Consider the following 23310-nt stretch of genomic DNA (forward strand, 5'->3'; position numbering starts at 1 on the left):
ACCAGACGTGGGCGCCCAGCTGAATTTCTATGGTAATAAGTGCAATGACCCACCCGGAATCCAGCTGAATACCAGGAGTTGGAGCCGTGGGCTAAGTGAGGTAAGCCCCGGGCGACCCACAAAACGCAGCCAATCGCCTCGCCGTTGCTTTGGTCAAAGTTCTTTGCTATCGAATGCTAAATCAACGAAATGGGTAGTGCGGCAATAAGCCAACACCGAGTTCCAGCCCCTAGCCCCTAGCCTCTAGCCCCTAGCCCATGCCCATGCCCGATCCCTATTCCGATTCCTATTCCGATTCCAGCCTAATCATGCCTGGCCTGAATTCGAGTCGGGCCTCCAAGACTTTCACTCGCTTTCACTTTTGTTCCGCTCCCCACCGCCACCTTACCCCACCTAACTCCACCCACCATCCGGATCCGTTGCCACCACCAACCCGCCAAGTGGCCACAACAGAACCGGGCCTTTCTAAAGCCCGGCCGGACCGCCGCTCCGGTCAGTTCGCGGTTAAACCCCAGTGCGGTCAGTCGAAACGGGCTTCGCTCCAGATCCCTAAGTCCAAGTATCTCGCACCCAAGCGGTTCTAACTTGGGATTGATCTAAAGTTGAAATCAAACATCAAAATGCGTTCTTGCGGTCCGAGTTTAATTAAATATGTCTTGTTCGCCTTTAATGTGCTCTTTGCGGTAAGTGATACAAAACTGAAATATCAAGAGGACACTGAGGATTTTATAACAACAGAGTTAATTCAAGTTGTTCTCCAGGCACACTAAAGTATTATTGTCATGCTAAAATAATTACATAATTTAGTACAAGAATATTAGTTCCTAACAACTCAACAGCCAATTAAAGAGAACTATAAATAAAAACATTTACTTTTTGACTTTATTTATGAACATTTAGAAACATAAATGGTCGACAATTATTCCAGAAATCAAATCTTAAATTTTATAAAATTACCTAGCCATTTTCTGGGAATTTTTGAAAATACAGGTTTAACTCTAATTATGAAACCGATTAAATTACAGCTCTAAAAGAGTACTTTTAATAAGTCAGGCTAATATTTGTCGTTATATTACTCTTGAATTGTTAAACTCTGCCCGATTTATTTCGCTCGTAATTTGCTCTAATTCGCCATAAGCACTATAATTACGCTTGTGCATCGAGTCTTGTTCGGTTGGCTCATTTAGATAAGTATCGCTGGAAAATGGCACGCTCACTCGCCATTGACTGGTACTCCCCCATCGGAAAATCCGAAATTGTAAATGGTAAAACCCGATTGCCTGTAGCGACATGCAAGTGATGTATGCGTGCTGCAAAGGACATGGACATCGGGTGTCCTTCGCATTGACCAACCGAGCAAACAGACGACTTTCAATGACGACATGGAAATGCCATTGACTAAGTCGTGGGTGATTTTTATCGTTCAATTAGAATAGGGAATGTAAATATAAATGCCAATGCAAATTAGGACATGATTGGAAGCCATTAACTAAATTGCTTAACGGATGTATTGGAGGTCGATTTGATTAATCCGAGGTATCAATTTTCTTGCAGATCTCCGGCTTGGGAATTCTCATAGCTGGTGCCGTTGTCCTGGCCGATGTGAGTGAGTTCAATCACTTTGTCGAGGGCCGAGTCCTTGCACCGCCCATTGTCCTTATAGTCACGGGCCTGATCATATTCCTGATAGCTTCGCTTGGCTGTTTCGGAGCGATCAAGGAGTCTCCTACGCTTCTAATTACGGTAAGTTTTCTACAAAGCTCCCAACCAATAATATAACTATTGCGATAAGAATGATCCTAACCCATTTGTGTTCCATCAAACAGTTCGCTGTCCTTCTGGCCGTCATCTTCATTGTGGAGCTGGCCGTCGGGATTGCGGCCAGCGTTTTCAAGAAGGACCTGGAGGGAATGGTGAAGAACTCGCTGCAGGAGTCCATCAAGCGCTCGAACAGCGAGGACACCATGGCCTGGGACAACATCCAGCAGAAGCTGATGTGCTGCGGAGTGGACTCCCCGGCGGACTGGAGGACACTCAGTGCGAACAAAACGCTGCCGGGCAGCTGTTGTCAGCCGCAGTTCATCGACACCACGGTGGGTCACTGCCTGGACTCACCGGCTCTGGGCAAGGATAAGTACTTCCAGGACGGCTGTGTCGGCAAGCTGAGGGATCGCATCGAGAAGAACGCCATAATCCTGATCGGTGTGGGCATCGGCATTGCTTTTATCCAGATTCTGGGCATCGTTCTGGCCTGCTATCTGGCCAACTCCATTCGCCAGGAGCGGGCCAAGTAATACCCATCAAAGCAATTGCACCAAGTGTAATCGTAATCCATTCATAAATATAATTAATAACTGTTTAATTTTATATAGTTGAAATTCCTGTACCGTTGAATTCTGCTCAATTTACATTACCTTTACGATCGTTAAACTTACCCTCAAAATCGAAAGACAACACACATATATGAAAAACGCAACAATTCATATCAGATCAAAGCATTTTCAATGCCAGACTCACTGTTTTATGCCATCTCAGTTTTCAAATCCGGTCTATCTTATTGTGTTCTTGAAATATATCCCCTACTCAATGTATGTTTATAGTGCATTTTTGTAAAAACAGCCATGTTTCAATTAAATGTGTATACCTTTCCATCATCTACGACCGAATACATGGAAAATTGTTGCTTTGTAATATCGAATAAAAATTAGCCATATTTATCAATAAATATTACCTTACTACCGTTTTGGCAAATGAGTTTTCCCATTGCTGACTGTTAGGTGTCTTCTAGTACTCTTTATTGTTCAGGATCTACTTTGAATCTACAATTATCGGCCAGGCTCGGCGTCCACGTAAGCATGAGTTCCGTAGAGTTCACTAAATACGGCTTCAATGGGGGTCTACGGTTCGGGGTTACCATCTAGAACTACGGGTGGACGCCGATATGGTGTCTCAGCGGGGTGCGATTGCGTTTTAACGAGTGCTCGACTACTGCTACATCCTCTAGGGGCAAATGCAATTTAATGGTCGGTTTCCAAGTTTCACTGGAAATTGTTTTCCATCCGGAACTTCCCTACTTGCTCTGGAGCAGAGCTTCCGAGAGGCGTTCAATGGCCGTGACTGGAGGCTTGCGACTCTCCTTCTCGCCGCTCTCGAGGATTGCGGCTGCAGCGGCCGCTTCGGCGGCCTCCGCCTCCTCGAGTACCCGGGCCTCCTCCTGCTCCCGCTGCTTCTGGAAGTGCCGGAACTCCGTGGGCGTGAGCATACCCCGCAGCACGGTCTCATAGCTCACACTGACACCCTTGGCGCCCATCTTCTGGTGCAACTTCCAGCACTCGCGCTCCTTCAGACTGCGCACATACGCCGGATAGTTGTGGTCCGGCTGCGGCTGTTGATCCTCGCAGTTGGCCGCATTGTTGTTGTTCTCCTTCTTGGCCTCGTCCGGCGACGACAAGGTGGCAACGGATGGCAACTCAGCTCCAGCCTCCTTCTTCGGCTGCTGGTCCATTTTGGCCTGGACGTCGGTCAGGAAAATGGAGACTGGCGGCGCTGTGGGCGGTCGATTGGCTCGGATTCGGGCTGCCAGTGGTGCTATGGATCCACGGCGTATCATGTGCGAGTACTCCTTGGAGGCCAGTTGGAAGGTGGGCGGATAGCTGTCTTGAAACGAGACTGCCAGAAAGCTTTAGTTCGGTTTCACTGGTTTCAACGTGCAACGAAATGGAAATTCTTTAATGGAAGTAACTTGAAGAGTAACAAAAATATTAAGTGGAATAAGTAAAAATGCAAGCAACATATTGCTTTATAAATAAAGCAACTTGTTAACGGCGTAAAACAGATACAGTAGTTTTCTAAAAAAGTATGCTACTAAATTTTTTAATTCGATAAGCTTTTAACTTCGAACTATGCTTATGTTGTTTTAACTTTTGAAAATGTGTAGAGCGCAGTTTTTACCCGATTCGAACCGTTTGGCAAAGATCTTGGCACTTACCCGATTTGCCCGTCTTCCTCAACAACGGCGCCCTTCGCTGTGTGGCGCCCGAGTTCTGTTTTTCCGATCCGCCAGCTGGCGGCGACGATACCGCCACTGAACTGTTGTCCTCCCGCTCGGAGTCGCTGCCCTCGGAACTCAGCAGGGACACCAGAGTAATCACATCGGGGGCAACGACGCTGCGCGCCCGATTTAGAGCCTTCTTGGTGGCGTTTCCGGTGACGGTGGAGGACGTAGAGGTGTCCCCAATGACATCGAGGTTCACCGTGGACGAGGGCGTTCTCGTGAAGATCTTGCGTCGCCGCAGCTTCTGCTGGCTCCGCTTGCTGGCGGCTATCACGCCCTTGCTGCTCTCGTCCAGTCCGCGGACTGGAGCGGACATAGCACGCACCAAAGGCGGACGCCTCTGGACGGTCAGGGCCGGCGAGATGCTCAACTGGATGTCCGGGTTCTCCACCGGATGGCTGCCCTCGTTGTCGCTGACTCGCTCTGCTTCCGCGTCCACGTCCACGTCCACGCCCACTTCCGGTTCCGGTTCAGGTTCCTGTTCCCTCTCGTTGGTGGCCCTTATGGTCTGCGACAGCACTATGTTCAGATTAATGCGATTCTTGTCCGCCTTGGCGCTGCTGCAAACGGATAATGAAAATTGCAGCTCCAGAATGCAACGTTTGGGGATATCGAAATCGAAATGGGAATGGAAATGCATGTGAAAAGTGGGAAATAGGAAATGAAAATGGAAAGTTTCGAGTGACCTACTACCGCCACCCGGCTAAATTTAAATCAAATTATTTGGCATTAGTTGCGGGGCAATTTATGCTGTTCTCGATTCCGAATCATGCAAGGCACAGAAATAGAAATTAACTTGGGTGTTGGATTCCGCCACGCCACGCCCACCGCCCACTTGGGTGAAAGGAAACCATGTCAATTACGTTGCCAATTGGCGCCCAAAAAGCCGACCGATGAAAGTGAGTCCACGAATCTGGCGGCCGTTGAACCCATCGCCGCTATCAGGCAAGTTTTCCGCTTTTCACCCAGCTATCTTGTCAGCGATTCAAGCCAATGATCGACTTAAGTGTGCCGCCAGGCGGTGGGCGGTGGGTGGTGGTTTGTGGGTGGTGCTTTGCGTGGTGGCTCCTTCCTTACATTGAGCATGTCTAGCGTGTGTTATGCACTGGAACATAAAACTTTGACGTTTGATTTGGGCGTGAAGCATGCAAATTGCACACAGAACTTGACGCGACGCCCCGCCCATATCGAAAGTGTCACTTTCGGCATATTTATATAGATGCTATCAGGACAGCCATTACGCCTGGATTTATTGGTCTTATTACGTATACGCACCCAGTGCGCTGGCACCAAGGTCAAACATAGGGATCCCCAGTGGGTTTCCATAGGTGCGACAGCCCAGCAAATGTAGCATATATCCCTTTCGGCACTTCAAGCAAATTAAACAAATTAGATCTAAAGCTTCAAGCTAGTGAGGAGTAACTTATTCATAGAAAACCTTATCCCTTCCTTGTGAAAACTATTTCCTAGCTACAGTACTCACATCTTGGTCTCGGCCGGTTCCACCTGCGGTGCAGCTCTTTCCGGTTCCTGGTCCTTGAGCAATGACGAAGTGGAAGACCAGGCCACCAGACTCCTTTCCCTCAGCCGTAAGCCCTGCACCTGTGACGCCGTGATGCGCGGTGCAGTCCTCGGCGTGGTCTCCTCGACGGCCAGAGACGCCTGCCTGCCCACTGGATAGAGCTTCTGGCGGATGTTCTCGATGGATCGGCCCACGGAGAGGCCCCTGGAGAGGTAGCCCCTCTGCTGAGTCGAGTATCTGGCCGTGGGCTCGATGAAGGAGTGCTGCTTCCGCACGGACAAGGGCAGCTGATAGCGCCCGCCGGATGTGGATGAGGATGGGTTCACGACGGACGATGGAGCGTTTGTCGTCTGGAGGCGACGACGGCTGGCCACAGACAGCGACATGGTTACAGCCAGTTTATCCTTGATAACCTTGATTAGCAACGGTGACAATGAGTGGTTACCGGAATGGAGTGGGCCCTGAAGGTGGTGAAGAGCTCCTGGGCCGGAGTTGCAGGAAGGGTGCCTTACGTTTCAATTGCCAATCAATGTGGCTCATAGAAATTACGAAATCATTAACAGCCGGAGGCAATAACTTTGTCAACAAAGCAGTCGCACTGAAATGGAAACCCACAGCCGTAAACTGCAAATCGTAAACCGTAAAGGGTGATCTGTCACGAAAGCGAAAGGCACTTTGGGAATGCGATCCCCGTCTGGCCGAGATCGAGGTGGCTTCCACGTCCACTTGGCTCGAATGCCCTGCACCGACTGCGTTTTGTGAATGAAGAATTTCGGACTCCGAACCGGAATCGAAATCGGAATCGGGTTTTTTGGGGGGTTCGTTTATGTTGCCAACAAACAATCAACAAAATCGCAACGTTGGCAAGGAGTCGCCTGTTATGCTGGCTCAGGCTCTCCTTACAGTTCGGTTCTTTGTTCCATTTCCTGCTCACACCCACACGTCAGACAACCCTCCACCGATATACACTGAAAGAATTTGCCAGGACTTAGGGAAAATAAGAATAGGGGAAATCTTCAAAAAACGGATATTCCTTACTCGAAGATTTAGATAATGCTTTTTACACGTTCACAAAAGTCTCGATCTCTACATAGAAAATGTATTTTAGCATCGGCTTAGTGGAACATTTCTATGGATTGGGGACCTGGAGCTCTTGAAATACAATGCACATCAATGATAATACGTAATCCTGCCTGCTTCTGTGGGGCCATTTGAAGTAGCACATTAGTTTCCGGTCAAAGTGCACTTGATTTTGCGCCATGCACCCGTCGATCCACCTGCCAGCCCCGGATCAACCCACTCCGCCCAAAGACACGTGCAATTTCGGTGGGTCTGGCAAGTTTTCGACTGCGACTCAATGAACCCGCACGAACTTTTGTTTTCATTTGCGGACCACCCACCGAACGCCTCTTAATCGAAAGGATTACGGCATTTTTTGGCAATATGCAAATCCGGCCATGAATGAATGAGTAGTGGCAAAAAAAAGAAAAAGAAAACAGGAAAATGCTGGCAAGTGGTGAGTGGGGAGAGGGGAGAGGTGGAAGGAGAAATGCGTACAAGTCGCTCAATGTCAGCGAAATGTTAGATGCAAATTCAGTTGTTGGCAAAATGCGGGTATTAGTATGAGTATCTGTATCTGTATCTGCGGATGGGATGGCAAGTGAAAAACTTTCACATTTGTGACAATTTCAAATTCATCAAAGACATGCAAAGTTCGGTGGAAAAGTTCCGTGCGCGGTGGCAATCAAAGGAAAGTAACGAACATAGCGGAGAATGGAGCCGAGTCGAGCGGCGGCAAACACAAACACAAAATGGCATAAAACCGAAAAAAAAAAAGCAAAACCAAATCAGGCCCACTTCAAGGTCACAGCCACAGGCATACATATGTATGCCTGTTAGCCAAAGTATTTATACGATAGTATCCGATTTTCCGATTGCCAATAAAATGTACTTAAAACAAAGCCCCATTCAAGGCGGATGGGCATTAATCACTGCCAGTCAGTAGGCAATACTTATGGCCCGCCTTTGAAGACTCCCCACCGATTGGACAGGACACCCACTTCCTCCGACTGCTGCAATTCGAAATCAATTGCAATCGAAGTGCCATAAATATTGGACCAAGTCGTAACCGAATACAGAACGGTACCATAGCGAAACTGTCAGACAAAAACTTATTTTAATTAGAAGTGCAGTCGGTACGAACTTACTGTGACTGGAACGACCTGGACTTTATCTATCCACCTACCGTTTCCTGCACTTCACACCAAATATACTTACTTATTTCAAATGAAGTCAGCCACACAAGTAAATATATTGCAAAAGTTATCCCCTCAAAGACGTTTTAACTAAGAAACTATAGGTGTTTGCCCAAAAAAAAAAAGCAACTACCGATCTGTTTGAAGTTCGGGGTTTGGACAGCACATATGCTGTTTGAAACATTCAAATGTTGTTTCAATTACAGTTCTCTCAAAATTTCATTATTTTTCTGGAAAACAGTTTTAAGTCCCATACACTTCATGTTTATATTTATATTTACGACTAATACCCTAAACTTTCAGATAACTGAACCCAACCACTTAAATATGCGTTATTTAATTTAAAATTCGTCATGGTATTAGAATCCAGAAAAATTGCATTGAAACCGGAAATTCAGGAAACTCTTTTCTATAGAGAACTACTAACAACTCAATTACAAAAAAGAATGTCTTCTTCTTAAAAATATTATTTGTATATATACGAAAGCTAAATGCGAACTTTATTCATAATTATGCCTAATAATTACAAACGACACAAAGAAATATGTTTTACTTAGCATTCCTTAAGGTGAACATATATATGTACATGTACATATATATAACATAAGTATAGGGAAGGTGTGACTAAATGTTTTGGCTACAACTATAACCGCTATCCAAAAACTGAAAACTGTATTTTAGTTATAACCTTTCACAGCGGCTGCTAGCTATTTTGTAGCTATCTTAGACGGAGAGCTTCCATCCCTGGCCGCGACCAGTGTGACCATCGACCTGGGCGACTTCGGCAATATTCGTAGCTGTCAAGTGACGTGACGTATGGTGCTGTCGTGGCGTTCGATTCCAGAGAGAAAGAAAGTCGCAGGTCGCCGAGTTGGATTGCCGCTGAGTTCCAAAAATTCTACCGATTCCTCAATAAACACCACATCAAAACTTCAGTAAGATGTCCCGTCAACTGTTCGCTATTTGCCTGATTGCCGCCGTTTGTGCGTCCGGCGTCTACGGAAGCTGCAAGGCCACAGTGAGCTCCTTCAGCACCCAGGATGCCACGATTCTGACCCAGCTGGCCCATGTGGGCGAGTTTACGCTGCAGTGCAGCGGATCCGCTCCCGCCAGCCTGTTCGCCGAATTCCCTTGCGGCAAGGTGTTACCGGTGGCCAAAGTGGGCGACAACAAGTACCAGGTGAGTACCACTAACAGTAGTCCCTTGCTGGACTTGTGTAAAGACTAATCCTGGTTCCGCACTAGGTGAGCTGGGTGGAGGATATCAAGCAGGGCAGCAGCGGCAATGTTCAGGTGCGTCTCTTCGACGAGGATGGCTATGCCAATGTGCGCAAGGCACAGCGCGATGGCGACAAGGTTTCATCGGTGAAATCGCTGCTGGACATTTCCGTGCCAACCAAGGGTGCCTACAAGGGTCCCTGGATCAAGGCTGAACTACTGGCCGCTTTCTTAGTCGGCGGATTCGCCTACTTCGCCTTCACCACCAAGGGCAAGGTGCAGTCCTAAGTAAAGATGCCTTCGTCATCGAGATCTTGAATGAAATTCATTCGCACTAAAGTCATGTACCATCAAATTGCCGGGTCCCAGAGATTTTTCCACATTTTGTACACCTAAGCATCGGATCACCCGCCGCTCCAAAATAAACTGATTGAAAGACCAACCGAAGGAACCTAGCTGAGATTAATTTAATTTTAATTTAGAGATAACTTGTACGAATACGCTTAAACCTGCCCCGTGGAGGGCGCTCCGTTCATGGTCGCCTCCTCGTCGGAGGAGATGTCGATCATGCTCTCCACACGCGACGGCGACATCACATACACAAAGTGCTCCGTGGAGCCCTCGGGGCCGACTGGCGGCGGGGGTATGACCACGGAGCCGTCCTGCGGCGGCGGTGGTGGAGTATCTATGCTGCAGTACTTTAGGTTACCAGCTCCTCCTCCGCCTGAATCATCCGGCGGTGGCGCTCCGCCATTGCAATCAAAGTTCTCCAGCTCTAGCTCCAAATCACTAACGATTCGCATGCAACGCATCTTAGCCAGCGATTGAAACTTCATTGGCATGGCTCGCACCTGCCGCGCCAGACTCAAAAAGAATAGAGTGTTTGCGTCAAGTTCCCTGTTGGCCTGAAGCACAGCAGACACGTCCCAATCGCTGGGAAAACGCGGATCGCAAATCTTACGCGTTTTGGCGGGCGACGGCTGCTGTTGCTGTTGAATTTGTGGAATTTGCTGTGGCTGCGTTTGTCCGGAATTTCCTCCCGAGCAACTTAGATTAATGGCCGTGGTTTGCGGCGAAGGTTGCACCCTTCGCACTTTGGAGGCTGGTGGCGCTGGCGGCGGCGGTGGAGGCGTGGGATTGCCCATGGGTAAGCTCGGACAGCTGCCGTTTAAGCGATTGGCGTTCTGCACTTGGTTGGCCAGGTTCTGAAACAATCCCAGTGGTGCTCCAGCAGCCGCAGCCGCTGTCAGTTCCTTCTTGAAGTTGTCCGCCGCCGCAAAGAGATGCGGCTCGATGATCAGACAACCGACATTGCTGTTGGTTACGCTTCCGGTGCTGCAACCAGGCGGCGTGATCGTAGGTGGCAGAGGAAGACCAGCAGCCACTGCCGCAGCCTTGAGCGTGGCTAGCGGGAACATCTGCTGGGCCAATCCGCCCACACCCAAGCCCATGGGCAGATGGTTAGCCAAAGAGGCCAGTGCATTTGCATTGGCCTTGCTGACGGCAGCAGCTGCGGCAGCGGCTGAGGATGCGGGCGAGATGGGAAGGGGCAGGACTACGGCGGAATTACTGCCACTGGTGGCAGGTGGAGTCATCGAGCTGAGCGGCGCCACTGCAGCACAGTTTAGACTCCCTGTGGCACTGCCATTGCTATTGCTGTTGTGGATTTGCGGTCCCGCGGACCCGGAACCTCCTCCTCCTGTGCCGCCCAAATTGCTGCCTGGAGAGATCATATTGGGGGGCGTGGCCGCGCCCAAACTTGATGTTATGCCGGACGCCGATGTACTGCTCAAAGCTGTCGTGTAGGTATTAACCGTGTGCGTCCCAATGGATGAGCAGCCCGCTGATGCAGTGGCAATGGTTATCTTCAGTTCATCCTCGCCTCCATTGCTGGCTGCCTTGGCCAAAACTTGGTAGCCAAAATCACACTCTGTGTCGTCCTCATCATTGGATTTCCCATTCCCATTCGCGGAATTCCTAAAAGATGTCAGAGGACCAGTTCGGCTATTGAACGGTTGTACGTATTGCAGTGTGGAGTGTGGAGTGCTCACCTGCCCGGTCCCTGGAAGGGCTTTAGGAAATCCATGTGGTCCGCATGGGCCCAGTACTGGTACTTCTTGGACGTCTTCGTGCCCACGCGAAACGAGCGAAGATACTTTGTATAACTGTCCCTTAGATTTTTCCATTTCCGTTTTGAGGCCTCTGAAAATCAAATGTAATAAGAAAAGTTTACATGTGTACATACAAAATAGTTAAATGGCTATGCACCTAGTAATTTGCAACATGGCAGCCATGTGGCTTAAAACAAGGCAGTGTATTACGAAATATTACTTTTCAGACATTATTCATTGTTGAGAATTATATTAACTTTAAGCTGCACCCAACCGACTTCCTATCGTTCGCTGACAATACTTCATTATCAGAGCTGATAATTCTTAAAACAGTTGCGGCTTAATAATAGATTGTAAATTATTAATAACCTACAGTATTTTTAAGCTCAGACTGAGACTTTTGTTTTAATTTTTGCGAATTTCGAATTCAAATTTCGACAGTGTGACCGCCGTTTACAACCAACGAAATACGTATTCACCGGAATCAGCTTTACTGGAGTTTTTTATATGAATTTTAATTCATTAGACTTCAGTGCAACGAGCAAGCTGCAAGTTTATTTTGTGAAAATAGAAACGGAATTTAGAGAACTTTAATCATCGGTATTCTGAATTTCCGTAGTGCCTGGTGAATAATAATAACATCATTTAATCACTGGTAAAATATAATAATATATTACCATAAACTTACATATTTATGCACATTTTTTTTCTTTGAAATATGAGACTTCATTGTAAAAGTAATACATATTTTGTTGTATGTATATGTATGTATATATATGCAAAGCAATGCGTAGTATCTTTAGAGAATTTCATTAGAAGTTGAGTTCTAGAACATTTAAATTCAGCTGTATTCAAAAGAATCAGAGAATTAAACCGGCATTGCAGTAACAAATGTATGGTGAGGAGATCGAATGAATGAAGGAGGCTAGTTCAGGGGGCTCTATTTATTCATAATACAAATTAAAATAAAATTAAAGTGTGATAAAGATAACATATTTATTTTTGTTTGTCTTATAGTTTAATTAATATATAAGTAATACAATGATTAAAAAGTGCAGCACAGGTGGTTGCTTGTTTTGGGTAACAGTTTTCCACCTGGCAACGCCGTGCGCAATGTTTTTGTTTTGAAAAGCTCTCGCCTGCCCACTCCCACAGCCGCCCCCTTCCGGCCTGGTCACTATCTTTCTCGCTCTCTCTCTCAGCATCAGAGAGCGCGCAGTTTTCGCTCATCGACTGTTTTTGTTTGTTTTTTCTGCGTGCCAGTGTGTTTTCCTTTTTATTTTTTTTGTTTCTGCTTCTCGCTGCAATTTGCCGACCGCACTCCAACTGACACACACACACATATGTACGTACAGTTTCTATATAAATACATACGTACATATATGTACCAGCGTACGAAAAATATCAGGCCGGGCGGTTTGAGTTTGGCCGCTTTCAGGTATGTACATATACAAAGGTTGTATATATGTACATACATATGTATATACAGTGCAGGAGTGTGCGTGGGTTCTACGTAATTCCATTTCCTGCGCCTTCTTGTTTGCTGGGTGGAAGGGGGTGTGGTGGTGGGCATGGCTGATGAGGGGGTGGTGCTACTTGTAATTATTACCTACCCACTGAAAGACCTATCTCATCGGCGATTTGCGTCCACACCTTCAGCTTCACTTCAACGTTCTTGTAATCCGGATTGTGGTTGTTGTACACCACATCGTACTTCTTCACGATCTCGATGAAATCGGAGGTGTTATCTGAAGTAGTCGAGGATTCGCTGATTGCGCGCGCCACTTTCACATCCTTCATGCTAACGGCGCTTTGCTAACGGTTTCGGCAAGCTCCTTATTTTTCGGTCGCCTCCTTGCTAACAGTACACAGAGAGCCACAGCAGGAGAGAGCGCGCGCGAACGAGAGAGAGTGAGTGAGAGAGCGGAGGGGAGACCGAGCGCAAAAATCGGAATCTGCCAACCGTCCGACTATCCGACTACCGTTCTGTGTGCGACCGCTCCGGCAAACGTTGGACACTTGAATGAAACGACGACGACGACGACGCCGCCGAGAGCTGCATGCACACACAAGTACGCTCCCCACTCCACCGCTCCCCCTGGCCGCACCGCCCCTGCTTTGCCCTGCCCCGCCCCGCCCCCACCTACCGCCGCGCGCGCACACTCACACACAAACGCACACAGAAACTCACACATACATGCATAGACAGCCCGAACCAACAACAACCAGCGACAGCAGCACAAGCAACAACAACAACAACAATAACAAAACCGGGGCCCCAACAGCGAACGTCGTTGGAGGACGTGTAAAGAAGAACAAGAACAAGCAGGCAACCAGGCAAGCTCATCATGATGAAAAAACAGAGAGCTGGCGGAGGGGGCGGGCAGAGAAGGGGCGCAACATGGGCGTTCGCACCGCTTGAGCGTTAACCGCCCACAAGGAAAAGCAGCAACAGCAACCACATAGAAAAAACAACCAGAGGGCTAGTTGCACTATACTGCTAGGTATGTGCATACATATGTACTGCAGTATATACATACATATGTATATGTGTGGACACAAAACCCAAGCGCGACAAAATTGCGATGCTGCCCGCACTTTGTGGCAGGCGAAATGTGCTGCAAGAGCTGCTTAAATGCATTTTAAAATGCAGAAGATGGAACTGTTGATTGTCACGTGCCCGTCTCGTCCAGCCAAGTTCAAGGTCACAGCATAAGCAATGGCATATCGAAAGGATATCATAACGATTGAGAATTGTGCAAGGAGAGCTTCAAGAGAGTGATCTTAGCTTATCCTTATCAGTTTGGCTCGGTAGAGCTTTTTGTACCGCTAGGACAGCCGCTTTTGAGAGAGGGAAAAATGTGAATAGAGAGCGAAGAGGTTTGTGTGAAACTGAGAGGTGGAGAGGGGAGAGCAGGATGGGCCAAATTGAGGAGTGGGCGAGGCTGCTCAGGGGCGTACATGAATCACCATGTGGAGGGGGTGCCCTGAAAAACGGTAAACTTTTTTTTAAGCCTGTAGTTTTTGGAGTCAGTACGAAGCACAACAATATTTACAACTAATTATTTTCGCTCGAATAGGAAATACTTTTAATATTTTAGCTTGATGCTTCTTCAGCTTTAAATTCTTTTAACGCGAACAGTCTGTCGCTGAGCCCCTTTCCTGCTGCTGGACTCGCTTCTGGTTCAGCCAAGTGGCTCCATCGATCCGCGTTCCTCAGCAACACCCCATCGCCCTCGCTCCCCACTACTTCTTCCTCGCGCTCGTTTCCTTTCCCTGTCTCTTCTTCTTCTTCTGTTGCTGCTGCTAGTGCTGCTGCTGTGACTCTGGTTTTGTTGTTGCGAACCTACGACCAGTTAACTTACCTACCGCTTTGGCTCCTTCCAAACTAACACACAAACACACACACACACTGGCGAATATTTAGCCAGGCGACGACGACGGCGCCTGTATGTGTGTATGTGTGTGTGCTTGTGCGCTTTGGCTGCGTGTGTACGTTTGTATCTCTTCAGCTTGTGCGGGTTTTTTGTTGCTTTTATTATAAGTATTTTTTCGCTTTTCTCTCGTCTCGCCTCCTCTCCCTACCCCTCCACCTCCTTCTCCTTCTCCTGCTGTTCGTTCCCTCGTTCTGCCCCCCTGCCCTCCGCCACTCGCACTCGCAGCAGCGACGTCTCCGCCTCTGTGCCCCTCTGTCCCTCTCTCACTCACTCTTTTGGCACAAGTCCTGGCGGCCGGCTCTTGCTCTACCCCCTCTCACTTCTCCCATCGCCACCCCCTCCCTCTGGCACCCACAGCTCCCGGTTTGCCAGTTCCGAACGTCATCATCGCCGCCATCATCATCATCATCGCCAACATCACCATCATCACCATCATCACCACCATCATCATCATCAACAGCCAGCCCCCAAACAGCAGGAAAAGCAACAACAACAAAAGGCAGCAGTGGCAGCAGCAGCAGCAGCATTTCGTGGAATGGGGGAGTGGTGGGCTAGGGGGGTGAGGTGAAGTGGAATGAGGGAGGGGGTGGAGAGGCGGGCGGGTAGTGGGTCGCTGGGCGTTTTGGCGTTCGACGTCGAAGGCCTGGCTGCCAGTCTGTACGTTTGTATGTATGGGTGTGTGTGGGCCGTTCCTTCTCTCTGTGTGTGTGCATGTGTACGTGTGTATGTGCGCCGCTGTGTGTAGCAGTGCCGCAGAAAGAGAGTGGGTGGGGTGGAGTGTGGGTCTGTGGTGTTGTTGCCTGGAAGGGGGAGGGGGCTATGGTCTATGCCAGCTAGCTGGAAGGACTGAGCTCTGCGCGGGGGGCGGTGAGCGGGGGAGAGCGGCCTACCGCCGCTGGTAAAGCTGTGCTGTTGTAGCTGCTGTTGATTGTTTTTGTAGTAGCTGCCGTCGCTGTGTTGTTGCCTTTCGCAAATCGATAAACGATGTCCGGACTGCGGAGTAGGCGAACGCTTTGCGTGTGCACATACATACATACATATGTATAACATATATATACATGCGGCCGCCAGTATATACATACATACGTACATATATACATACAGCTGTATATGTAAGCACTTCAAATGCACATATGTACATGTATATACTCAATCCATTGGTGTGCGTGTACCTAATGTAGGCGATTTTTATATGAACACCGCCTAACGGAGTTTTGATGCAATCTGCAAGCAATACATACATATTTACTTAATTGTACACCACCTGATTGACCCCCAGGATCTATTTTGTATTTTGTGTTGATTAAGCCCCAAACTAAAGTTTTCTCAAGACATCGATTCAATTTAGCAGATTGTTTCGCTTTGATATCATCAACTAGCAATATTCATACGTATATATTTCTGTTAAATGTCCTTACTAGTAGCAAATATATTTCCATTGCGCTCATGTATAACCTCCTTCTATTTTTTATTGCGATGTATTTGTCACAGTATTGTTATCAACATTTAAGCAAAAGTTTATGCATCATACCTCAATTTGTTAAAACAAAGTCATAAATCGCTTACATGATGACAAATGTTCTGAAGTCAAGGGCACCTTAATTGCAGGCCATTTAAAAAAAATTCAAGAGTTTATGTTTTCTATGGTAAAAATACATACACACATACCATAAATATGAACATACATATACACACTTTTAGGATAATTTATTTATACAGTCCAATTTGTTCATAGTTTAAATAATATATCCGTATATCTGACATAACAAGTTGGAAAAATGTAATTATTTATTAAAAGATTAAATTTATAAGCTTGTCTGACTTTATTTCATTTTCAAGTTTTTATTCTAAGCCCCACTTCAAATATGGGTTCCACATTTGAAAAATATTTGGAATACATGGCCAATAAATTGTACGACACATCGAACGATGACGACTTCAAATCTGTGCGGGACTATATACTACGTAGGATAGTAATGGCTAATGATTTGTTGACCTCCACATTTGAGGTTGAATACTTCGATTTTGGTAAGTTATAGTATGTGATAACAAATTGATGACTTATTCATTAATTACCATGCTTACAATTCTTAACCTTTTAGGCAGCAGAGCTCTGCAAATCCCAAATTCTGACAGCGATTACGACGTCATGGTAGTGCTTAAGTTTCCCTATTTCAAGGATATTTTCGTGCGGACGGACCATCATCGTCCTGGAATGTATCACTTGGACTTAAAGGATGTGCCCTATAACAGCTTCACAGCAGACAACCTGCTGGATAACCGCTGCTACCTAAGCCGGGATAAGGTCCAAACTTTGATGCAGTGCATCCTTATGAATGCCCACGACCGCACGGTGAGGAGCTATCGACTGCGGTATCGTCGCGGCCAAAATTGCCACACCATTATCGCTGAATCAAGTAAACGTACGTTCTCCATCGACTTTGTGCCGGGAATCAAGATTCACTTCGATGGATTCGACTGCCACGCTGTCCCGAAGGAGGCACCAGGACCAAAACGGTCAAACGGATGCACCTTTATGAGGATCCACCCTGCAAATGAGAAATTCTATTTTAAAAAGGGCGGCAAGAAGATCCGAGACGCCGTAATGTTGCTGAAGGCTATGTGCGAAGCCAAGAACCTGCCCAAAATTCGCAAATACCACTTGGTTTCATTGGCCAACGCTCTAATAGAGGAGGACAATTTCAAAGACTCTTCTTTGGAGTATGTCTTTCTAGATGTGCGTACTAAATACAACGTATAACCATAAGTATTAATACTTCTAATACGGTTAGAGTAGGGTATTATTTTAATCAAACATTTTGATGCACTGGTCAGTACTGAAAACTAAATTACGTATTTTAAAAGTTGTATTTTCTGATTAGCAGAACCAGGTGTTTATACTTGGACCTATCGGTGTCAGTCTGTTAATTCTATTTAATTAAAAATAAAACTATTTTTTTTATTTTTGCAGTTACTTTGCGATCTTGCAGATGCCTTTGACAACGGTCACCTTTCGTACTTTTTATCGGATCTGAATCTACTCACAAACTTCAACCCAAATCAGCTCCTCGCTTACAGTGATGCTCTGGACAGCGCTTACTCCACACTTAAAACCTATCCTGGACAAGACAATCTATCTTTCGCACGGTGCAGCTGGCACTTTTTTGATGATTAACACTTTCTTTTTAATTTGGGACTAAAACTATAGAAGTAATTAAACAAACGTCTTAATGGACAATAGAAATAAAGCAAACATTTTTGTTATATTAACTTCAAAACAATTGCAACAAATATTCAATCCATGTGAGTAATTGGTCCCATTGGGCCCACAATGTCCACATCTTTGCCCGATGTCAACTGGCGATCCTTGATTTGCTGTTGTTGAAACAGCAGCTGCACCAGGATAATCACGTAGTTGGCCATGGCGTTGTACACCTGCCAGAATAAGTAAAAGATCAGAAAAGCACGGTTGTCCGGTGGTCAAGGTATCACCCACCACGTAGATGGTAGAAGTATTGAGTAATATTGTGCTGCCCACCATTGCCCCCTGCCGATTGTGCATGCGCCAATGCTGAAAGTCCTCCGTCTGCCGGCGGGCCACATCCTGGTCGGAGAAGTGTTGCGAGTATTGGCTTAACAAATGCATACAGTTGCGTTTCTAGTGATAAACCGGAGGCTATATATCTATTGACGCGTCTGCATAAGTTAACAGGTCACCCACCTCTCGCTGAAGTAAATACCCATAGGTGCCAGTGACGACCACTTTGTAGGTGTGCATGGCCACGTGCAGCAACATGCAGGCGTACTCCAGGTCCCAGGGCTCTCGCCCCAGCAGCTTTTGGCAGATGACGTAGACGAAGCAGGTCATGATAGTGAAATCGTAGAAGATACCAGCAGCTGCGGCGAATCCAAAAACTCCATTCAGCTCCGCCAGGAGAAACGAACAGTGTTTGGATATGCCGAAAAGATAAGCAATCCTGTCGCGGACCTCTGGACTTTCATCCGCTTGGTAAAGTTGGTGAAGTAGCTGCTGCACCAGACGCAAACGAACTCTTAGAAAGTCCATGATACCTATGTGCACGAAACCCAGCAATCCTACGGAACTGGTCAGCAGGGAGTAGGTGAAGGCCAACAGCACGGTGGACGGTATGCCGCAGGTGCAACGCGTTGTATCAAAGATCAGTGAGATGGAAAAGGCGAGAAAGCAAAAGCCGACAATCATAGTGCCATACCAATATTTGAGTCGTGCGCGTTGATAGTTCCACTGTACGTGAGGGAACACCACTAAAATGGACTGATCAAACTCTTGCATTTTAGCTAGGAGTTGCATGTGTCTCTCCCTATGCAAGTCCAGCGAAAGGCAGTACTCTGTGTAGGTGATTGAGCAGCTGAGGCACTCCCAGGTGAAAATCCCCTTGACCACCGGGCTGAGGTGTCCAAACATGACAGCGAACATCTCGGGATCCCTGAGCTTTGTCATCACGCTAGCCATAAAGCAGACAATCATAAAGCAGCGCGCGAACTGGGCATAGCACACAGTCCACCTGTTTGAGACCGCTCCTCCACGACCAGGACTCCTCACCCGGATTGTGGTCAATCCCCAGTAGAGCAGGAGGCTGTACAAGTTTCCGTAACAGTAGACAAAGCCATCGTCGCGTTGCATGGCCCAAGTAACGTAAATTTCGACTGGCCAAGCCGTATAGAGCTATTTATTCCCGCGCAGGGGTAATTATTATTGATTACACATAGATATGATCGGACTAATTGAATACATCGTTTTGGCCGCCTCTACATGTCAGTTTGTTATACATATTGAAATTCATCTTTAAACAAATGTGAACTGGCGTGCTTTACTACGGGAATTTGAGTTGGCGGCGGTGCTGTTGGCGGAGCTGTTTGAGTTGGGTGCAGTGCGTCGCAGCGCCTTTTGCAGTACATGAGCGTCCGCCGGCTCGATGCGCTTGTAGTATTGCTCCTTGGTGTCAACAATCTCGAATCCAAACTTCTTGTAGAACTCGATGGCTCCGTTGTTGTTGATTTGCACATGTCTAAAATTTAAATTCGATTTAATAAACATACTCTGGTTTTTCCAAAACGCACAAGTAAAAATGATAATTTTTCTTACAGAAAAATGCTGTCAAAATTTCCGTCCTTCTCGGCGAAGTTCATGATGTGCTCGAACATGACTGTGCCGATGCCCAGTCGGCGGTACGGGGAGAGGCATCCCAGGGTCATGATATACAGGCGCCGCTGGTTCTCGGTGGTGTCGATGCGACAGCAGACGGCGCCCACCACAATGTCGTTGTAGTAGGCCAATTTGGCGAGTTCGCCGGCCTCCAGGACATCCACGTAGAACTTGTCGTTGTAGGAGACCGGGAAAACAACGGTGTTGAGCTTCTTCAGCTGCTTAATGTTGTGGGGCGTCACATCGCCCAGTTCGATGCTGCTCCTGCAAGCGGGAAAGATTTGGGAGATGGGTTAGCTTTTCCGAACCAAGCGCCACTTTTAGGTTATGATTCCGGGGAATATCCTACAGTCACGATCCTGCAAGTGGCCGTCAAAGATACCCACTCACCTAGTCATGTTATTTATCTGTTTCTGTTACTTTAGCAACGCGCCCTGCGCCAAAAAATTCTAATAGAAAAATGTGTTTTAAGCGCCTCAGCTGTTGCTGATTGTCCGGGTTGCTGGTCGCAATTTATCGTTATCGGTTATTGACGCCGGCCATTGAGCAACCAAAATAGCTATTTTATAGCAAGCCGAAAATTTTTTTTTATATCAAAAAAACTTTAAAAATAAAAAGCAAAAATAGTATTATTATATGCTCAAAAATTATAAACTGTTAGTCTACAAAATTCGTTGCGATATATAAGCTCCATCTTCGATGCTATATTTTCGAATAATGCTAACATGAAAGATTGCAGATCGTATTTTTTGCATATATATACACTAATTGAGCCAAAAGTTCTTTCCGGTCGGTTAATACAAGCTGTCAAAAAAAGTCAGTAAGAAAATGAACATTTTCAATAATGACTAACTTTGAGTTTCAACAGAGGTTGTTGCTAAAACTTGTTTGAGTAATGGTATGTTAAAATGTATATATATATGGAATAATCCGTAACCATATTGGGTAGTCCTTTTATGCTAAATTAGTTTTTTCGAGATTTTATTATTTTTACAGTACAACGTTTAAATTCTTAGCGATTTTTAGTTTTAATTATATTATATTCGATATGCGCCATGAGTTAGCGAACGCGAATGTGAGAAATCCCCTAACGGGTTGTTCTGCAGAAAAAGAAAACAATTCGCGGCTGTTTGTATATTCCTCCCTCAATATCCATCGATTTCGAGTGCCACATGAATCCCAACATGAACATGATGCCCATGTCTGGGCCACAGATGATGCAGGTAATGCAATCCTCGCCCTCGGGACCCCCAGGACCCGTGCAGCATCAGCAGCAGCAACCGCCGCAGCCACTGCAGCAGCAGCAGCAGGCCGAAAAATTGGACAACATTTCCAGGGTGAAGAGTTTACTGGGACCACTGCGGGAGTCCATGTTTCTAACCATCCGGTCCAGCGCCTTCACGCTGCAGCAGAATAATCTGGCGGACAACTTGAAGAGGGACACGGGTGCCCACCACGTCCCACGGTTCGACAAGCACTTGGAAGACTTTTACGCCTGCTGCGACCAGATCGAAATCCACTTAAAGACGGCGATGCAGTGCCTCCAGCAGCAGAACTCCTCCAATCACTATTTGCCTGGTCCGGTGACGCCCATGCGCATGGAGACATTTATGCCGGATAACGCCGGTCCCATTCCGTATCCCACCTACTTGAACACGGTCCGCGTTCACATACAGTCCGCCAAGGATATACACGACACTCTGATTAGCGCCGCGCAGAACATTTCACAGGCTGATTGATAGTTATAGTAGCATTAGGTTTTATAATTTGCCACGCCTTGGCTTAAGTTAAGTAAATAAATATCCTTAGTTAAGATCTATCGATGATATATGTTTCAGTGGGCAGCCTACTTTGGAAAAGTGAAAATGTAATCAGGATCAAATTTTTAGAGGCGAAAGGAAAAAATTGCGAGCGACTTGGAAACGAATAAAATAAATATAAAAAATGGTGATTAATTGGAAATTATTAAGGCCTTTACTCAAGAATATTAAAAAGTGAAATAGATCTTCTGTATTTTTTACAAGTCTGAAAATGTTCGCAGTGAGAACGCGATGCAGCAGCCGATGAGTAACTGCACATCCAGTGAGAAAGGGCTAAAAATTCGATAGGCAACAGTCAGACGTGTCACAATTAGAACGCAAAAGCAAAACACAGCGGTGCCGCGCATTTATTTACAACCAGGAAAGCGGTAAGACCTCGAATTGTCGTTAACTATGCACAAGTTGGTTATTTATATACCTTTTCCGACCCTCAGCTTACTAAACCGGAGAAAATGGCGGATGAACAACCAAATCTTGTAGCCGGACACCCACCTGCATGTAAGTGCACTTTCATTGGTGTGTGTGTGGGTGCAGGCGAGCTTTTGTTTTTTTTGGCAGCAATGTAATCTTATAAGAAAAAAGTGCCTTGTTGGCAATTAATAAGGCACCCAATACAATCAATTGCCAGAATATCTACGCCCTTATCAGTATCTGAACCTGTTTCTACCAAAGCTGATAAGTAAACAAACAAGCACACACACGCACGCCTACGCCTACAAAGGCACGGCTTTTGAAGAATGCATGGCTGTATGTGTTATTGTATTTATGCTGACGTCAGATGCAATTCAAATAATATCGTTAACTAAAAAAAAGCATTATTCTATTTGTATGAGGCTTATAACCCCTTATCGGTTTTTAACAAAAGAAACTTCTAAACAAAAGTACCTACATATTAACGTTTAAAAATGACTGTCTAGATCATCTTCGTACACCAATGGTAATATTTTACTTTCAAATAGCTACTCTACGGCCTAAAAGATATATAAATATATACATATATATATAGTAATATATTTTTCTTTATAAATTGTAGTGAAGGCCGGTGGCATGCGAATTGTGCAGCACAAAGCGCCCACGGCAGACCGTGCACCCAAGGATGCAGAGGATTGCACTGGACTGACAGTGAGTTCTTCTCTTAAATATGTGATATTCAATTTGCACTTACTCCCTTTATCCCTTCATCCAAAGCAACCCATTGCCGTGAACTCCGGCTCAGTGAGCGGTGCCCCCGTCAAGGGCAACACGGACTTTACGCCCGCCTCCGCCCAGGTGGCTCATTCGCCCAAGCCACCGGCTGCAGTGCAGCAGAAGCCCCAGATCCACATCCAGCAGCCACGCAAGTGATGCGGACTCCGGCCGATAAACTATTATCATTATCTAATCTCTTTGATCTTATGTTGAAATTCTATAAGTCCTCTTAACGGTATTGAAGTCGCCTGTGAATGCGATATTTACTTTATATTTTATATGCCTTTATATGCCACTGCATTCCATAAATTAAAAATGCTGATTTTCTGAGTTAATATTTTGTAATAAACTGTATCCCTTTTATAGATTTCAAGACTTTCGTTTCGAAAAGGTTGATCGATGTATTGATATTGATGTACATGATATTGCCTTGTCCGATATTATCTTTATTGCCCTCAGATTTACTGGAATCTGCCCACACGTACTCTTAAAATTCCCAAGTTCTTATTCAGCACAACGT

General features: G+C 46.2%; 9 protein-coding genes across 15 annotated transcripts; 5 read left to right on the top strand and 4 right to left on the bottom strand.

The window, feature by feature from the left end:
• The first annotated feature begins 484 nt into the window (after window positions 1–484).
• Window positions 485–2725, top strand: LOC6530286 (CD63 antigen). Its single transcript, XM_002091178.3, has 3 exons — window positions 485–683; window positions 1555–1743; window positions 1827–2725. The coding sequence occupies exons 1-3, from the start codon at window positions 621–623 to the stop codon at window positions 2292–2294; spliced, it is 720 nt and encodes a 239-aa protein (XP_002091214.1). The 5' UTR covers window positions 485–620; the 3' UTR covers window positions 2295–2725.
• A 53-nt stretch (window positions 2726–2778) lies between these two features.
• LOC6530287 lies at window positions 2779–6453 on the bottom strand. 3 transcript variants are annotated; one of them, XM_039372728.2, is made up of 4 exons: window positions 6089–6341; window positions 5538–5989; window positions 3989–4614; window positions 2779–3669 (listed from the first exon to the last, which is right to left on the bottom strand). In XM_039372728.2, the coding sequence occupies exons 2-4, from the start codon at window positions 5960–5962 to the stop codon at window positions 3071–3073; spliced, it is 1650 nt and encodes a 549-aa protein (XP_039228662.1). In that variant the 5' UTR covers window positions 5963–5989; window positions 6089–6341; the 3' UTR covers window positions 2779–3070. The 3 variants fall into 3 exon arrangements, with proteins under 3 accessions (XP_039228662.1, XP_039228663.1, XP_039228664.1); XM_039372729.2 differs by having other exon boundaries at window positions 3989–4611; window positions 5538–6453; XM_039372730.2 differs by having other exon boundaries at window positions 2779–3657; window positions 5538–6345.
• Window positions 6454–8642: 2189 nt separating this feature from the next.
• Window positions 8643–9491, top strand: LOC6530288 (translocon-associated protein subunit delta). The gene is made up of 2 exons (XM_002091180.3): window positions 8643–9011; window positions 9077–9491. The coding sequence occupies exons 1-2, from the start codon at window positions 8772–8774 to the stop codon at window positions 9335–9337; spliced, it is 501 nt and encodes a 166-aa protein (XP_002091216.1). The 5' UTR covers window positions 8643–8771; the 3' UTR covers window positions 9338–9491.
• Window positions 9492–9506: 15 nt separating this feature from the next.
• Window positions 9507–13189, bottom strand: LOC6530289 (uncharacterized transmembrane protein DDB_G0289901). Of its 2 annotated transcripts, none has more exons than XM_039372727.1 (3): window positions 12774–13189; window positions 11101–11251; window positions 9507–11053 (listed from the first exon to the last, which is right to left on the bottom strand). In XM_039372727.1, exons 1-3 carry the CDS (start codon window positions 12958–12960, stop codon window positions 9553–9555), a joined length of 1839 nt encoding a protein of 612 aa, XP_039228661.1. In that variant the 5' UTR covers window positions 12961–13189; the 3' UTR covers window positions 9507–9552. The 2 variants fall into 2 exon arrangements, with proteins under 2 accessions (XP_039228661.1, XP_002091217.1); XM_002091181.4 differs by having other exon boundaries at window positions 9507–11026; window positions 12774–13188.
• Window positions 11688–17845, top strand: LOC6530290. 3 transcript variants are annotated; one of them, XM_002091182.3, is made up of 4 exons: window positions 11688–11815; window positions 16437–16625; window positions 16700–17334; window positions 17569–17845. In XM_002091182.3, the coding sequence occupies exons 2-4, from the start codon at window positions 16463–16465 to the stop codon at window positions 17770–17772; spliced, it is 1002 nt and encodes a 333-aa protein (XP_002091218.2). In that variant the 5' UTR covers window positions 11688–11815; window positions 16437–16462; the 3' UTR covers window positions 17773–17845. The 3 variants fall into 3 exon arrangements, with proteins under 3 accessions (XP_002091218.2, XP_039228667.1, XP_039228666.1); XM_039372733.1 differs by having other exon boundaries at window positions 16450–16625; XM_039372732.2 differs by lacking the exon at window positions 11688–11815 and adding an exon at window positions 12150–12598.
• On the bottom strand, window positions 17812–19260 carry LOC6530291 (putative gustatory receptor 47b). Of its 2 annotated transcripts, XM_002091183.4 has the most exons (3): window positions 18319–19260; window positions 18094–18255; window positions 17825–18032 (listed from the first exon to the last, which is right to left on the bottom strand). In XM_002091183.4, the coding sequence occupies exons 1-3, from the start codon at window positions 19258–19260 to the stop codon at window positions 17892–17894; spliced, it is 1245 nt and encodes a 414-aa protein (XP_002091219.2). In that variant the 3' UTR covers window positions 17825–17891. The 2 variants fall into 2 exon arrangements, with proteins under 2 accessions (XP_039228665.1, XP_002091219.2); XM_039372731.2 differs by having other exon boundaries at window positions 17812–18255.
• Window positions 19261–19277: 17 nt separating this feature from the next.
• LOC6530292 (probable N-acetyltransferase san) lies at window positions 19278–20323 on the bottom strand. Its single transcript, XM_002091184.3, has 3 exons — window positions 20173–20323; window positions 19723–20046; window positions 19278–19645 (listed from the first exon to the last, which is right to left on the bottom strand). The coding sequence occupies exons 1-3, from the start codon at window positions 20178–20180 to the stop codon at window positions 19423–19425; spliced, it is 555 nt and encodes a 184-aa protein (XP_002091220.1). The 5' UTR covers window positions 20181–20323; the 3' UTR covers window positions 19278–19422.
• A 541-nt stretch (window positions 20324–20864) lies between these two features.
• Window positions 20865–21605, top strand: LOC6530293 (mediator of RNA polymerase II transcription subunit 29). The gene has a single exon (XM_002091185.4). The coding sequence runs from the start codon at window positions 20955–20957 to the stop codon at window positions 21519–21521; it is 567 nt and encodes a 188-aa protein (XP_002091221.1). The 5' UTR covers window positions 20865–20954; the 3' UTR covers window positions 21522–21605.
• Window positions 21606–21819: 214 nt separating this feature from the next.
• LOC6530294 (death-associated protein 1) lies at window positions 21820–23157 on the top strand. Its single transcript, XM_002091186.4, has 4 exons — window positions 21820–21970; window positions 22037–22100; window positions 22636–22724; window positions 22791–23157. The coding sequence occupies exons 2-4, from the start codon at window positions 22055–22057 to the stop codon at window positions 22944–22946; spliced, it is 291 nt and encodes a 96-aa protein (XP_002091222.1). The 5' UTR covers window positions 21820–21970; window positions 22037–22054; the 3' UTR covers window positions 22947–23157.
• Window positions 23158–23310: the final 153 nt, after the last annotated feature.

This window comes from Drosophila yakuba, chromosome 2R (genome assembly GCF_016746365.2).
Source record: "Drosophila yakuba strain Tai18E2 chromosome 2R, Prin_Dyak_Tai18E2_2.1, whole genome shotgun sequence".
NCBI classification, from domain to species: domain Eukaryota; kingdom Metazoa; phylum Arthropoda; class Insecta; order Diptera; family Drosophilidae; genus Drosophila; species Drosophila yakuba.

Excerpts from the sequence above, each read along its gene's own strand:
- LOC6530286 (XM_002091178.3), top strand. The coding sequence starts at position 621 with ATGCGTTCTTGCGGTCCGAGTTTAATTAAATATGTCTTGTTCGCCTTT. Across the intron at positions 684-1,554 it reads CCTTTAATGTGCTCTTTGCG|ATCTCCGGCTTGGGAATTCT; the intron begins GTAAGTGATACA and ends ATTTTCTTGCAG. Across the intron at positions 1,744-1,826 it reads CTCCTACGCTTCTAATTACG|TTCGCTGTCCTTCTGGCCGT; the intron begins GTAAGTTTTCTA and ends TCCATCAAACAG.
- LOC6530287 (XM_039372728.2), bottom strand. The coding sequence starts at position 5,962 with ATGTCGCTGTCTGTGGCCAGCCGTCGTCGCCTCCAGACGACAAACGCT. Across the intron at positions 4,615-5,537 it reads GAACCGGCCGAGACCAAGAT|CAGCGCCAAGGCGGACAAGA; the intron begins GTGAGTACTGTA and ends ATCCGTTTGCAG. Across the intron at positions 3,670-3,988 it reads GAGGAAGACGGGCAAATCGG|TCTCGTTTCAAGACAGCTAT; the intron begins GTAAGTGCCAAG and ends GCTTTCTGGCAG.
- LOC6530288 (XM_002091180.3), top strand. The coding sequence starts at position 8,772 with ATGTCCCGTCAACTGTTCGCTATTTGCCTGATTGCCGCCGTTTGTGCG. Across the intron at positions 9,012-9,076 it reads TGGGCGACAACAAGTACCAG|GTGAGCTGGGTGGAGGATAT; the intron begins GTGAGTACCACT and ends GTTCCGCACTAG.
- LOC6530289 (XM_039372727.1), bottom strand. The coding sequence starts at position 12,960 with ATGAAGGATGTGAAAGTGGCGCGCGCAATCAGCGAATCCTCGACTACT. Across the intron at positions 11,252-12,773 it reads TGAGATAGGTCTTTCAGTGG|AGGCCTCAAAACGGAAATGG; the intron begins GTAGGTAATAAT and ends TTTGATTTTCAG. Across the intron at positions 11,054-11,100 it reads CCCTTCCAGGGACCGGGCAG|CCGAACTGGTCCTCTGACAT; the intron begins GTGAGCACTCCA and ends ACCGTTCAATAG.
- LOC6530290 (XM_002091182.3), top strand. The coding sequence starts at position 16,463 with ATGGGTTCCACATTTGAAAAATATTTGGAATACATGGCCAATAAATTG. Across the intron at positions 16,626-16,699 it reads GGTTGAATACTTCGATTTTG|GCAGCAGAGCTCTGCAAATC; the intron begins GTAAGTTATAGT and ends TTAACCTTTTAG. Across the intron at positions 17,335-17,568 it reads TGGAGTATGTCTTTCTAGAT|TTACTTTGCGATCTTGCAGA; the intron begins GTGCGTACTAAA and ends TTATTTTTGCAG.
- LOC6530291 (XM_039372731.2), bottom strand. The coding sequence starts at position 19,260 with ATGCAACGCGACGATGGCTTTGTCTACTGTTACGGAAACTTGTACAGC. Across the intron at positions 18,256-18,318 it reads GGTATTTACTTCAGCGAGAG|AAACGCAACTGTATGCATTT; the intron begins GTGGGTGACCTG and ends GTTTATCACTAG.
- LOC6530292 (XM_002091184.3), bottom strand. Across the intron at positions 19,646-19,722 it reads AATTTTGACAGCATTTTTCT|ACATGTGCAAATCAACAACA; the intron begins GTAAGAAAAATT and ends TTTAAATTTTAG.
- LOC6530293 (XM_002091185.4), top strand. The coding sequence starts at position 20,955 with ATGAATCCCAACATGAACATGATGCCCATGTCTGGGCCACAGATGATG.
- LOC6530294 (XM_002091186.4), top strand. The coding sequence starts at position 22,055 with ATGGCGGATGAACAACCAAATCTTGTAGCCGGACACCCACCTGCAT. Across the intron at positions 22,101-22,635 it reads AGCCGGACACCCACCTGCAT|TGAAGGCCGGTGGCATGCGA; the intron begins GTAAGTGCACTT and ends TATAAATTGTAG. Across the intron at positions 22,725-22,790 it reads AGGATTGCACTGGACTGACA|CAACCCATTGCCGTGAACTC; the intron begins GTGAGTTCTTCT and ends CTTCATCCAAAG.